We start from the raw sequence: 14,954 nt of genomic DNA, 5'->3' as shown, positions 1-14,954 counted from the left end.
ATGCAGACTTCTAAAAAAAAACAGTTTGAATAAACTGAAAGGGAAATGTAGAACAAGAAAGGAAATCAATTATACTTAGTACAGAAGCACAGAACAAAAAAACAACAATAATCACCAATTATAGCAACATTCCGAAAGAAACAAGAATATTATATATAATTCTACTCCAATAGACATCACCAAATGATTTGAACTACCTCAGTTTATGGACCTAATTGTCCTCAGTTGAGGTGTTTTTGGTGGGATGAACTAGCAGCAGTTTATGATTTCTGTTTTTCAAATTGGTGGTTAGGGGAGACTTTTAAGGTTATCAAATCCACTAATGAGAAATGGAGGTTTGAGGATCACTTCCTGCATGAAGGAAGGGTTTAGACTTATTTATCAGGGATGGTAATTTAAGGGACATGCCTCTTTCTAAAGTTCATTTCACCTGGTTTGCTGCTGGTAACAGGTCAGTAGCTATTAGGATTGAGATTTTTCTTTTTATAAAAGAAGATGTATTGAGAGAGAGAGAGAGAGAGAGAGAGAGAGAGAGAGAGAAACACAAACAAGAGAGGACAAGGAATCTTCAAAGAAAATTTATTCAAACAAAAATCTACGACCACCCAAACCACAACTGCCCACAATCCAAACCACAATTGCCCACCACCCAAAACCCTACCTAAGCCTAAACAAGAGACTACCCAAGAAAACCTCCTTCCAGTCCTTACTCCTTTCCCATCATAATTAATGCCACACTGCAAACTAGACAATTCCCATTGCCCCTTCCAAACCTTAATTTTGCCACTATCCAAGCAGACTTCCTTTCCTTCTGAATCAGCTAAAACTGCATGCCTTTTCTATCCAGAATATGTTGAAGACAAGACACAAAATCAGCACCGGCCTCATTCTACTCAATCTTGCCTTCTACCTCTTCTAATTCAACATTCCTTGAACTAATAGGTCCCTCTCTCCAATGGAGATGAAGACTGCAAGGAATGAGCACACATAAAATCATAATAATAATCTGACCAAGTTGTTCACAAACCTCATCTATGACTAGCCCTTCGCCACAATCAAAGTCACTAACCAAATCACCCTCCACATCTGATACATCACCCTACTTCTTCTTCTTCTCCAAAGGAATTTCCCACTAACCTTCTTTTTTATATCTGTTTTCAACCCATTTGAATCCTCAATGTAAAAAATAAGAACACTGTTTTCTGAGGAACTTAACTGGCCTCCCATCTGCCATGAAAAGCTTCTCAATTAAATCAACCTTTTTTCTCTCTCTTCTGCCTCCAATGAGTGTGAACTTTTAATGTTGCTGGCTTTTCAGCAAGCCGAGGATTTTTAACCCCATCCATCCTCACCTTGTCATTACTGGAACTTGCACCATATTCATGCCCAATTAAAAAGATTGAACCATTATCCTCCATAAGTACCTCCTGACAACCATCCTCCATAGGAATCCCTTTGGTAAACTCATCTATCTTTAATATACACCTCTCCCCATCCCTTTTCCCACTAAAAAACAGCTCATGTCGCTCATACGCAAAAACCACCCCCATCAGAAGAGAGGTACCACAAGGTGGTCTCTCCTCCACCTTCTCCCTTTGCCCAAGACCAAGTTTACAATGCCCATCCATTTCTGTTCCCGAGAAGATAAATTAGTTGGAACAGGCTGCCCTTTAAATATAGTTAAGTCTAGCCCAGTAGCACCCATCAGCTAACCCAAGTTCAAAGCAATGCATACAATCCCTGACCCACCCAACTCTAAGACCACTTCATTACTCTTGGGCTTCCAATCTTTAGCCCTCTCCTCATCAGAAACCCTAGCTGAAGTGATGTCCTCCATATCATCCGTTGCTGCCACATCCGTCGAAAATTGCATTGTACCTCCACAATTGCCACAACGCCACCCACTTTTCTAGACCTTTGCCGAAAAATCACCCACCAAGACATCCTTCCAAGTCCGATGATTATTAAGTTGTGCAAATTCATCCCCAACCTCTCTCTTGGAATTAGGAATCTCTTACGTACCTCCCACCGATTCCAAAGCTTCAACAAAGCTATGCCAATTTTCCCATTTTAAGCCCCCCAAAATGAAGATTGGAGTTTTTTTTGTTGGTCGATCACCCTCCCATTTCCAAAAATTTACCTTTTGTGATTTGATCTACTCACTGGGCAAAAAAGCAGTCTACTAAATGTTTTGTCACAAGAGAAATGCTACAATTGTAGATTATGAAAGACAAATCGCACACCCATCTTGCAACTAAAAGAATGATCCTACTCCACCAAGACCTAACTCGAGATCTCTCCTCCAAATGAACAAAGCATCCCTCCTCAATCTTTTCCAAATGCAAACCCAAAATCTTCCTTTTAATTTACACCAACTTGAATCAAAGCCATAGAAAGAGCAAATGAAGGATCTCGCAAGAGCGAAATAGAGCAAGAGCGAGAGTGAGAAAACCATTTTTTATCTCATAGATTTTCGTTCAATACAGTTTGGGAGGCCTCCTTTCCTAACTTAACTCAAGAAGTGCTTCCAAGAGTGATTTCTACTCGAATTTAATCCTATGAAGTGGGGCTAACTCCATTTAAATTTGAAAATATGTGGCTAACAACTTACTGTTTTTTTCGATTGGCTAGGTAGAGGTCAGGTAAGTTTGTGAGGAAGGATGGGAGGGTTTTTGTTTTATGAGGTGGTTGAAATATATAAAAAGAAAAGGTCAAATTTTGGAATGTGTGGTTTTTGTTGATGTGCGCTCATTGAATAAATATATTTTACAGGAATAAGGTATTATAGTTAGATTAGCAATGGAGGGACTTATCTCAAAAGAAGCAGCTAAAAGAAGAGTTCACTTGAATGACTTTGAGCAAGGTCCTTTTGAGGGAAGAGGTTAGCTAAAGGCAAAAGTGTTGAATGAACTGGGTTAAGGTCCTTGAGGAGGTTGTAGACGAAACTCTTTCACCGGATGGCAAGTGCTAAGAGGAGGAAGAATTTTATAAAAGGATTAGAGGATGATAAGGGTGACTACTATGGACCCTGACTGCATTGCATGTGTACTTACTAACTTGTTCCTTAGAGGAGGAAGGGGGAAGAGCTATGACTATGATTGAGGGGCTGGATCAGTTCCCTATTTCCGCAGGCAAAGCATAGTCGTTAGAAGCGCACTGTTTGAAATGGATAGAGATAAGGGTTATGTGACAAATGGATTTATGAAGGCATTTTTTTAAGGACTGTTGGGATCTTCTCAAACTTTTTTATGAGTTCTTTCATAATGTAGTGGTGGGTAGGAAATTTTATATATATATATATATATAAGATATATGAACAAAGAATACAAACAAAATAGGACGAGGGGCCTTAAGAAAGAAAGCTAAAAACAAAGAAAGAAAAAAAGAAAAGCCCAAAGTCGAACAGCCCACCAATCCAAGATCTAATAAACACTATAGAAGAAAGCCCATTTTTCAGTTTCCTTCATAGTTAATAGAGCATTGTAAATTTGTCAATTCCCTTTGAGCTTTCTTAGCCATACCCTTACCACCATCCAAGCGGATTTCCTGCCCTCTAAATTAGCTAACCACAAACCCATTTTATCCATCAAATGCTGAAACCAAAAGCCAAGAAGAGGCTCAGTCTACTCATCCTTGTCTACTCTATCCTTCTCTGAATCCAAAATTTCATCAAGTAGTGTTTGGGGGCATAGATTTCGGGCCTTGGATTTAGATTTGTGTGGATTTGGACGAAACTTGATAAAATTTTGTATTGCATTTTGTGCAAATTCACACAAATAAAAATCCAAGATCCAAAATCCATGCTCCCAAACATGAGGTCAAAAGAATATGATTCTGATCTGAGTTGTTTACAAATCTCGTGGATAAGTAGCCCTCCATCATTATCAAAATCACTATCCAACTCATCTTCTCATCTAAAACATCGCCCCATTTCTTCTTCCCAATAGAATTTCCTTCACTAACCATTTTTGGTAGATCATTTTCAACCCGATCAAAGACTACTCAATGTAAAAGCTGCTATCAGCATGTCTTCTCAAAAGTTTAACTTTCCTATCATCTGCACCAGAATACCTCTCAATTGAGGAGTCCTCCTTTTCCACTCTTCTGCCCCTATTGAGAATACACTCGTGATAATGTTGCCTTTGCAGTAATCTCAAATTTTGTCTCCATATGCATCCTCGCCTTGTTTTTGCTGGAACTCACACTGTCATGATTCCCAACCTGATCCGCAATCAAAGTTGCCTCCTGCTGCATACTGGGGCCTTCATCCTTCAAAGAAACCCCTCTCAGGGACTTTAACCTTTAGAACATTCCTTCCCTCATTTCACTGTCCATCAGAATAGGATATGTGCTGCTCACACACACAAACCCCTTTTGCTGAAGAATATGTGTTTAAATCTGATTCTCCTCCTCTTGTTTGCTCTGCTTAAAGAAATACCAATTGTTCTCCCCCTGTGTAAAGCCCATCGTAGCATGAGGCTCAACTGTACAACTCTCACCTTTCCCAATCTTCTGAATTAGCATATGGGCATGAAGTGGATCAATTGTATAGCATCTTTGTCTATACATGGGCCCCTGGAGCATGGGCTTGTGAATAATAAACAGTCTCATTTTTAGCCACCAAAATCTATTTTGCATTAGACATCTCTGAAACCCTCAAAAGCTCCCTTAAAGAGACTAACTAGTTGAAATTGGGCCAAATCTCCCTTAAAAGCCCCCAATTTTTTTCCAATACTTAGGCCAAATGGATAGTGATGTTGAGTATACCTAGCCTAGCTGAATCGAAGCCTACTCCACCCTCTGGTGCTTTTGCGATCAATCCCTTCCCATCGAAAACCATAATTTCCCCGAAAACTGTGGACCACCAACCGCCACCCTACGTCCACCACTTGAGAACCTCCATAATTCCCACAACACCGTCCAGTCTTCACTGTCTCTAAATAACCGGATAGGACCTCCTTCCAGCTCTAACTTGTTGGCTTTTTGAGTCCAATCCCTGTTTTGATGCTGACTAACCACCAGTATCTTATGTGTGCATTTAGTGTGTGAACAGGCTTTAATTTTAGCACGAACATAAGATACCGGAAAATGGAAGCCAAGACGGGACTTAAAGCATACACACAGCTTGGCGTATCCCATGAAGAAAGAGCAAAAGACAAAGACATTTATTGTATTTGTATATGCATTTAATTTTTATATTTTGGTCTGTAATAAATGCATGCATCTGCATGATATGAACCTAATTCTTAGACGGGACCATAGATTGATCGTAGGGAAGTCAAATGACCATACACAGACTTCAGTCGACCGAACGCCAGGTTTTTGGGCTTAAAGCCTTCGCCGTAGACTGACCATAGGTCCCCATGCATCACACTTACAATTATAGGGACAAATCTTATGAGGCCAATCTGAACCAAGTCTAAAATCATCAACCTTGGAAGATCTAGCTTTCTTAGGCACCAAGGCTATAAAATACGAATTGGTACTCTTGCTCAAAATCCCAATCCCATAGAAATTAATGAAAACTTTAAACAAATCACCCTTAGCAATCTCCTAACAAACTTGAAAGAAAGCCATGTTATAACCGTAAAAACCTAGATCCTTATCTTTATCCATCCCAAAGACCAAACCCCCCCCCCCCCAACTTCCTCCTCATCAAATGGTCTCTCTAACCAATGCATCTAATCATCGAAGATAGAATCCCAAACTAAACCTCAATCATTGGTCTATTATGGATTTCCTCCGAATACAAATTACGAAAGAAATCAGTAATAATAGATGTGATCAAATATTGATCATTCGTAAACCTGCCATCCCCAAATCTAGCTCCCTAATCAAATTTTCATCTTGTTACCATCTTTGGAAAAAAAGAGGAAATACAATCACCATCTTTCACCCAGTTGAATTTGGTCTTTTGCCTCCAACTCCTCATTTCCTGAAAAATCACCTCTTCCAACTCATTTTTAATAGAGACAAATCTAGCCTCCTCACTTCCCGACAAAATAACCTCCTCCTTCTTTGTATCCAAACCCACCAACTCACCTAAAAGACTAGATTTTTCAATTCTACCATCTCTAAACTCCCCCTTATTCTAAGTTTACAATTTCTTCTTCAATCGTTTTAATTTTCCCATGAATCAAAAACCTTCCTAGCCTCTTTCCGCTTCCTCTCCCCAAGAATCCATAACCAAAGGTTTAAATGTCGCATGGTTCAACCACGTGTGCTCAAACCTGAAGGGGGTAGGACCCCACGACACCTTACTAGACTCCAACAAAATATGGAAGTGATCGGAAGTAGTCCTAGGAAGAGTGGTATGAGAGAGGTTGGGAAACTCATCCTCCCACTCACTACAAAACAAAAAACTATCCGATCTACTAGCCACCACTCTTTCCCCCACAACAGTCCAACTGAACAAAGCATTCCCTGAAGTAGGAACTCTCAACCCACAATCCCTGATAAATGAATGAAACTTGAGCATAATTGTGATACATCCAACTCCACCACACCCCCACCCCCTTTTCTTCTCTCTAGGAAATCTAACCGCATTAAAATCACCTCCCACAATCCACTAGGGGAACAAAAGCCAAATATAAAGCAAACCTCTACCCAAAAAGAGTTCCTCAGCGAAGGTCTAGAAGGTCCTTAAACTAAAGAGACCCATCACTGCCCCCTCCCTCTCACTTCAAATAAAACTGACAAAGAAAAAAAACCCCGTTAAATTATCAACTTTTAAAATAGATTGTGGGTCCCATAAGACAAGAATACCCCTTGAAGCACCACATGAAGACAAAAATCCCCAATTCCAAGTTTCCAACAAATCCCACCCCAAATAGTCTTCACTACGCCACTATCTTTCGATTCCAATTTAGTTTCCTCAATAAGGACAATATCAAGGGAATTATTATCCAAAATGACCATAATCAAACTCCTCTTCCTCAAGCTACCTAAACCTCTCACATTCCAACTAACTATCTTCATATTCTTACACGTTTACCACCCTTCCCAAACCTTTACCAACCCCATAACTAATTGAAGACAGCGGATTTTTTTGCTACTTCTAGCCTTTCTTGCTTTCTTTTTCCTTCTCTTATACGTCCTAGGACTCAAACCTAACCTAACCACATTCCCAACAAGGTCTACCAATTCCAAACTCATGTCTCCAAGAAGTTTTTGCAGGTCTAGGCAGTCTCTCACCTCCGCTAGAACTAGGATAACAGCCCTCCCACTTAGAAAAGTCATCCCTATGACAAAGAGTATTTGAAGAAGGCGTAGATTGAATAGGGATGGGAAGAATGCCTTTACTACTTTTAGATGTGCAAGGGTCCCTTGAAAGACAATCAATTTTCCAAGTGTGATCCTCCCCAACACCACAAAAAGAAGCAACCGACTTAGATACAAGGTAGGGACTGATCCCATGCCAGGGTTAGAAGGCAAAGTTCCCGTATTATTTAAAGCTTTCACCTGGTCACAATTATGCAAGATCTGAATTCAAGTGAATGCTTACACTCTCCATTTGCTGCAAACTCAATTCCAAGAATTTCCCCCTTATCTGCCCCATCCTCTTCAAGATCTTCGTCGGGAGCTTCAAAAAACTGATTCAATCCTTCTTCATCAAATACAGCTATCATCTGATCAACTAGAAGCTTTTTCTCAGACTCGCATATGCTACCCATCTCTTCATCTGAATCATACAGCGAATCGCATTCCATATCTCCTTCTGAAATCATGTTCATCATCTCTATATGAGCTGCTGTTGAAGGATCAGCTTGTTTGGTGTTAACATCAATGTTTTTTCTGATCGTGAAATCCCCTTCAGCAAAGCACTCTGCCACAGGTTCTCCTGGTAATAGATTGTCCTCTGACCTCTGCCATCAACCTCTTCTACTTTCCTTTGTTGAAGTAAGGTCCTTCTTCATCTCAAACAGAGGCCTTGTTTGCTGCAGTTATGAGTTTGAGCTCTTAGCATTTGGGCCTTTATTTTTAATGATCCATACAGCTTCTGTTTTCTTCTGCTCAGCTGGCTTGGGCCTCTGATTTTCTCACATTGAGATGGGATGCCTGATAAGAAACTCCCCCCCCCCCCCTCCCAGTCCCTATGGTTGCGAATTGTTGCCATTCCAGAATCTATCCTCAACACTGAACCTCCTTTGATGGCATCAGAATAGGATATATCTGGCAAAGGTCACTGGAACACACTTCTCATCTCAATCTTTTCCTCTGGCCTGGTGTTTGATGATCCACAGTCCAAGCACCTCCAGCTGACACTGTTAGATTTAGGAATCTCAACCGCGGTCAACAAGAATTCCAACAGGGCAGCGAGAAGGGGCCTCCACCCCTTTTCCACTTGTTTTTGGTTGTTCATCAAAAGAACAACCGATGAACAACCAAAAACACACTTATATCACTGACAAAGCTTGATTCCACTTCAGATGGTGCATGAATATAAACATTATTTTAGAATAAGTCAGTTAACAATGTTTGCTCATACCTTAACAATTACAAGATGTATATAAAATTAACAACAAAAAATAATCAAATGCATAGAGATACCAATAAGATCAAGAAAGAAGGAAATGCAGAAGTCCTTCCAAAGTATTTTATATTCTGCATCAGATATCACATGACGTGCAGTTCCATCACACAGAGAGGTTAATTCAACATTTTGCATCAGATGGCACATACACCACATTTTTCAACCGTAGCATTGCTGAGATTGAAATGCAACAACGAAATGGTTTGTTTCCATATTTTTAGCCCAAGAGAGGATGGACAAGCCATAAATCAGTTTCAGAAGTGTGTTGCAAAGTTAAATTTGCCAAATAAATTGCCTAATGGCTGAATTGAACACAAACTTGAATTAGGAAGAATATGATCATGCAAACAGAACTTAATGTTGTTTAGTTAGCAAGATGGGAGGTCTGAACTGCTCTGGGTTGGTTCAAAATGAAAGTGGAACAGAAGTGACTTCAACAATATAGGCAGGTATTTTTACCTTTTTAATTTTATTTTTATTTTTTTCATGGGGGATGGGGGTGGGGGTTGTTAATGTTTCCATCACATTAAGGAAATCTAACAAACCACATGACGGACAAAGCCCCACACGCACGCACACACACACACACACACAAAAAGAAAACAATACCAGATATTGCTCAAGATAAAGCTGAATATGTACAATGGATAGAACCAAAATATCTGCAAGGGATAATCGAGTTGAGCAATCAGAACCAATCAAAATTAATAAAATAATAATGTTCATTTTACAAAGAAAAGCCAAAATAAACAAATCAACAAACAATTTAAACTTGATTTCTATGATAGTTTCAAAAATATTCAGCAGTTATATTTAATATAAACATTCTAGTCCTTGAAAAAAGAAAAACTACAAGAGCACAATTAACATTAAAACAAAACAAACAAAATATTTTTAGACCTCAAGATAACATCTAATGCAGGATGTTAATGAAATAAATTCAATTAGAGATTCTTTCATTGATCACCAGTTCTGGAAGTGGATGAAGATAATGTTTGGTCACATCAGCATATCAGCCCAAAACACCATAGGCAAAGACAAATTTAAACCACGTTATATGTTTTTGGGATAGAGCAGTTTCCAAATCTATCTTTGATCTTTAGCTTCTGGTGCTGGAATTCTTTGCTAGCTTGCTTTGACCATGTTTGTTGGGTTTTCTTTTGTACACTCCAAAAAAATCGGCTTCAGGAGCTTGAGAAGAAGATTAAGAGTCATTTTGGTGATACAATATATTCTAGTATATGCTTCATTCATGGATGGTATAGATTTAATAGAAAAAAATTTGATGGCGAATGGGTTGAAGCTCAAGACTCAACCTAGACAAAAACTTGGCAGCAAAAAAACTCTGCTCTTTGCCTCTTAATCATCTCAATGTCAGACCTAACTAGTTGATGGATGTTGAGTTCCTCCCACATACCCTTCAAAGTGTTATAGTACTCACAAATGGACTGACCGCCATGGTCATATTTGAAGAACTTCTCATATAGGTCAAAAACACGAGTTTGATTTTTATTGGGAAGCTTTCGCAAAGTTCATCCCATATGGCTTGGTTGTTCCACAAAACATCACATTTACAGCAATTCGTGGCTCCATGCTATTCCACAACCACACCAGCAATATGTCATTCTCTCTCCTGGGAGTCTAGAGACGAAGGAAAAAAGCAACAAATACTTGGACTACCCTTTCGCATTAATATATACACACACTGCCTGAGAATCTGAGACTACAACAAGTAGTTGGAGGATCCATCCAGTTTGATGGATGTGATCTGTACATTAACAGTATCAGCTGAAGCTCTCTCTATGGAGACCATCAAAAACACCTCCTATACACAACAATCAGTGCACAGCAGTACAGGGAATGAATACCACAGCAGCTCTGCCAAACCAGGCAGCACACACAGGCACAGAACAGCACTCCAAATCTCAGAAGTTCCAGAATTTGAGCATGAAGCTACAACCACAAAACTGAAGTTACAATATCCTAGGAGGAATCATAGGCATAAATAGTTTCTCACTAATGAGGAATGTGTTCATAACGGTGTGATTAACATGCATGTAAAAAAGTCACATCTTAAAATGGTGAAATCCTTATATGAATAAGGGGGATTAAGAATGTCTACTGAGTTCATGGTTGCTCATCCTACTTTCATAAAAATTTTAGGTTCAATTGGACTCCAAGAAAGCTCCGCTAGATGAGTTTTCCAAAGAGATCGCCACTTTTTGACAAGTACTACAAGTTGGCAAGAAGACACAAAGCATGTGTTTTGTTAACATGTGTGGTCCAGGAAGAGTGAAAGATGTTGTATGTAAAATAAAGCCCAATGTAACGAGCCTGATGGTGAATGTAAAACCTTTTTGACTGCATTATGAAATATAAGCATGTATCTTGTGTTTTAACAAATACTCTCTCTTACCTAGCTTATTACTTGTATCCAAATGATGATTTTGGCAAAAATTTAGTTCTTCTTTGGGCCTGCTGCCTCCATCTAGTTTTAGATGGAGTCACGGCCAGTCGCATGCCAGAAATATGGACGTGATAGTTTCTCTAGACCAGATTATCCTAATGCGGTTACAGCCCTTCTCTTCCTCTCTTTTTCTCTCCCTTTTCAACCCTTAAATTAGAGATTTTGTCCCAGTTTGAGAGTTGTTTAGGGTTTATTATCCTTCTCCTCTCAACTGTAAGCCACACTTGTGGGTGTTGTGTGGTTCATGGTAGTTACTCATGTTGTAAAGACAGCACCCTACTGTTCCTCATGAACTGTTGTTGTTGTTCTAATGTTTCCTCTGACAGCTACTTTAGTGATGACACAATTATAATGTTGTACTTATTGTTTTCATGCCTGCCTATGCTTCTAGCAGATGGCAGGATGGTTGTGGAGTATCTGCACTGCTGCCTAAGTGTCTACAGGGCTTCGTTGTGGTCTACCCTGTTCTGTATGGTCAAAGTGTGGTCTTCTCTGCTGTGTATGCTCAAAACTTTAACAGGTGAATGAGAGACTATTTATGTCCGTGATTCCTCCTAGGATACTGTAACTTCAGTTCTGTGGCCGTAGCTTCCTCTCGAAGTTCTGGAACTTTTAAAATCTGAAGTACACCTCTATGCCTGTGTGTGGGCGTTGTTCTCTGCTTATGTGTGCTGCCTGATTTTGCAGAGTTTCTGTGTTATTCATTCCTGACATTGGTGCGCGCTGATTGTAGTGTATGGGGGTGCTTTTGATGGCCTCTACAGAGAGAGCTTCAGCTAATACTATTAACGTATGGATCACAGCCACCAAATTGACTGGATCCTCCAACTACCTATTGTGGTCTCTGGCTGTGTGTGTGTGTGTATTAATGCAGAAGGGAAGTCAAAGTATTTGTTGCATTCTCCTCCATCTCCAAACACCAAGGAGTATGAAGATAGGATGAAGAGAATGACATATTGCTTTGGAATTGCACAAAGCCATGATTGCTGGAATGTGATGTTTCATAGAGCAGCCAAGGCCGTACGGAATGATCTCTGTCAAAGCTTCTCACAAGATAAAAATCAAACTCATGTTTTTAACCAATATGAAAAGTTTTTCAAATATGACCAAGAAGGCAGGTCCATTAGTCAGTACTATGGCACCTTGAAAGGTATGTGGGAAGAACTCAACATTTATCAACCAGTTAGCTCCAATGTTGAGATGATTAAGAGCCAAACAAGAGTTTTTTGCAACCAAGTTTTTGTTTGGGTGAGTACTATGGCACTTTGAAAGCTATGTGGGAAGAACTCAACATTTATCAACCAATTAGCTCCAATGTTGAAATGATTAAGAGCCAAACGAGAGTTTTTTGCTACCAAGTTTTTGTTTGGGTTGAGTACCGAGCTTCAACCCAGCCATGATTAAATTCTTGCCAATGAATCCATACCATCCATGAATGAAGCATATACCAGAATCCAATGTATCACCAAAGATGGCACTCAACCTTCTTTTCCCATGATAGTTCAGCCACGGCCAGCACTGCCTCCAACCATGTTAAGGAAAGTGTATCAAGATGATGAGTTCGTCGTGGCAATTCCTGAATTTGCACACATTCTTGTAAGGAAAACCATACGTCGCTGTTAGGATCTCCATGAGAAACCAACTTGGGCCAATAAGTCTCTACCAAGGGTGATTCCACTATTGGAACTTCAAGTACACCTCGGCACTCCACTAGTGAGTTGAGTACATCATCTACTGTGTCTAGGAGTATAACAAAACTTTGCAGGGTTCAACCACTCCAAACTCAGCCTTCTACATCTAATACCATTATGGCCCCTTCCCAATTGGGCTTCTTGCCTCTTCGACTTCTTCACCTCGGGAAATTGATTGTAGTGCCTCCTCCCATATGGCAGGTAGCCGTAATTTGTTTTAGTCCTTGAAACTCCCTACTTTACACTCTCAAATTACTCTTGATTCAAGTAGCCATCTAGTTTCTTGGAACTTTCATTTCAGAAGATTTCTAAATGATAGAGGTGACAGAACTTTCCTCTTTGTTATCATTATTGAAAAAATTTAATCTTTCTTCAGCTAGAGATACTTGGTCTTGGGCTTTGGATCATTCGATGGTGTATTCTTCTAAATCATCTTTTTAGTTTTTGACCCATTCCAATTCTTGTTATCCCCTATATTATTTTATTTGGAAGGCAAAATCTCCCCAAAAAATAAGGATTTCATTTGGCTGATTGTGCTTAATAAAATCAATACTAATAACCTGTTGCAGATCAGGGGAACTTTCAAGGCCTTATCTTTAGATGTTTGCGTGCTCTGTTATTTGAATTCTTAAACAGCACCTCACCTATTTTAGATTTGTGATTATGCTTGGAGAATCAGGAATGAATAATTTGGTGTGTAAGCAGAAACTTGGGTTTGCCCAGCATCGGTGGAGGGAATGTTGTCTATTTATTTTGAGGGCTTTGGAAGAAGGAAGGAGAAGGCTGCATTTTGCAAATGCGGCATTTTTGCAGGGTTCTAAGGATTATGAGTGGAGTGTAATGCACGGATTTTTTCAGGGAGAAAATTGCATTGGCAGCTGGTCTAGGAGAAGATTCAATACCTAGTCTCTTTATGTTGTGTTGGCTTTGGGTGCTTCAAGGGAGTTAGCTTTCCGGGGGTTCTGCAAGAATGGAGGAATCTTTCGCTCTAATTTTTTCCAAAATTTTATTTGTTTTATTAGTTTTTTTTTTCTGGATTTTTCCAGATATTTTATGGGAGAAGTCTTATTCTCCTTTTTGTAAATTATTTTCTTCTCAATGAAATCTCTTCTTTTGTTACTTAAAAAAAAAAAAAGTTACTCTTGCTATGGTTCAATTAAATGAGTTTGTAGTTGTGGCAATATTCTTTCATTTCCTTCTATACCTCTTTGTTCTGCATTATATGTGCTAATGTGCCTAAATTTCCCGCAAGCCTATTATTAGTTAGTCAATTAACTAAATCTCATAATTGTTCTACGACCTTCTTTCCTTCTCATTGCTTTATTCAAGATCTTCAAATTAAAAAAGAGGATTGGGGGAGGGGTTGAGAAGAACGGCTTGCACTATTTTGATGCTATTGGTAGTAGATCCAGTTCTTGTCATACCACTTCCTCAATTTCTACTCATGTTGTTTCTCTTGATCAATGGCACGCTCATTTGAGTCACCCATCTCTTCAAAAACTAAGTTTTTCATATGTTCAAGTCTATTTCTGGTTTTGAGTGTTTTGCGTGTCAATTGGTAAAGCATTTTACAGCATCTTTTCCATCTAGAATTGAGTCACATATTAAATGATTGTTTTCTCTTGTTCATTCAAATACTAGGGGTCTGTGTAGAGTCAATAATTTGACTGGTCATCAACATTTTGTGTCCTTTGTGGATGACTTTTTACATATGACCTAGATCTATTAGTTAAAAGATAGGTCAAAATTTTTTAATGTATTCACTCAATTCTACCAAAAAATAAAAACTTAGCTTGGCATTGGTATTCACTTGAATTTGTTTAGAACGAGCTTCAGTCTTTCTGCTTGTCTAAAAGGATTATTCATCAAACATCATGTATGCATACCCTTCAACAACATGGAGTAGCTGAACCAATGCTCTTCTTACAGCCTATTTTCTGCTTATGCCCTCTAGTGTTCTAGGAGGACAAATTCCCTTTCTCATCATGTACCCAAAAACATCCATGTTCCCTATTGTGCCTCATGTCTTTGGGTGCACTTGTTTTGTTCATGTTCCACATACTAATCAAGACAAGTTCTCTCATCTAAATGTGACTTTTTCAGGTACTTGAGAAGTCTTATAGATGTTATGATCCCCACATTCATAAGAAATATGCAAGTGCAAATGTCACCTTTTTAAGGGGGCACCTTATTTCTCTAGTGCAGGGTCCTTCTCGGATGAATCTATTTTGAGTCCATCAACAATTTATGATCCCCCCTCATG

General features: G+C 39.2%; 1 protein-coding gene across 15 annotated transcripts in view; it reads right to left on the bottom strand.

The window, feature by feature from the left end:
- LOC131164669 (protein EI24 homolog) overlaps positions 1-14,954 on the bottom strand; it is a 63,743-nt gene that overhangs the window by 33,065 nt on the left and 15,724 nt on the right. For all 15 annotated transcript variants that reach the window (XR_009139323.1, XR_009139322.1, XM_058122033.1 and 12 more), the window contains exon 4: positions 9,143-9,195. Coding sequence is in view for 13 of the 15 variants with exons in the window: in XM_058122033.1 (XP_057978016.1) it covers positions 9,143-9,195 (53 nt within the window). In the remaining 2 variants the exon portion in view is untranslated. The remainder of the gene's footprint in view (positions 1-9,142; positions 9,196-14,954) is intronic.

This window comes from Malania oleifera, chromosome 9, assembly GCF_029873635.1.
Source record: "Malania oleifera isolate guangnan ecotype guangnan chromosome 9, ASM2987363v1, whole genome shotgun sequence".
Taxonomy (NCBI): domain Eukaryota; kingdom Viridiplantae; phylum Streptophyta; class Magnoliopsida; order Santalales; family Ximeniaceae; genus Malania; species Malania oleifera.
Note: the sequence above shows the minus strand (reverse complement) of the source record. Positions and strands in the feature narration are given on the sequence as shown.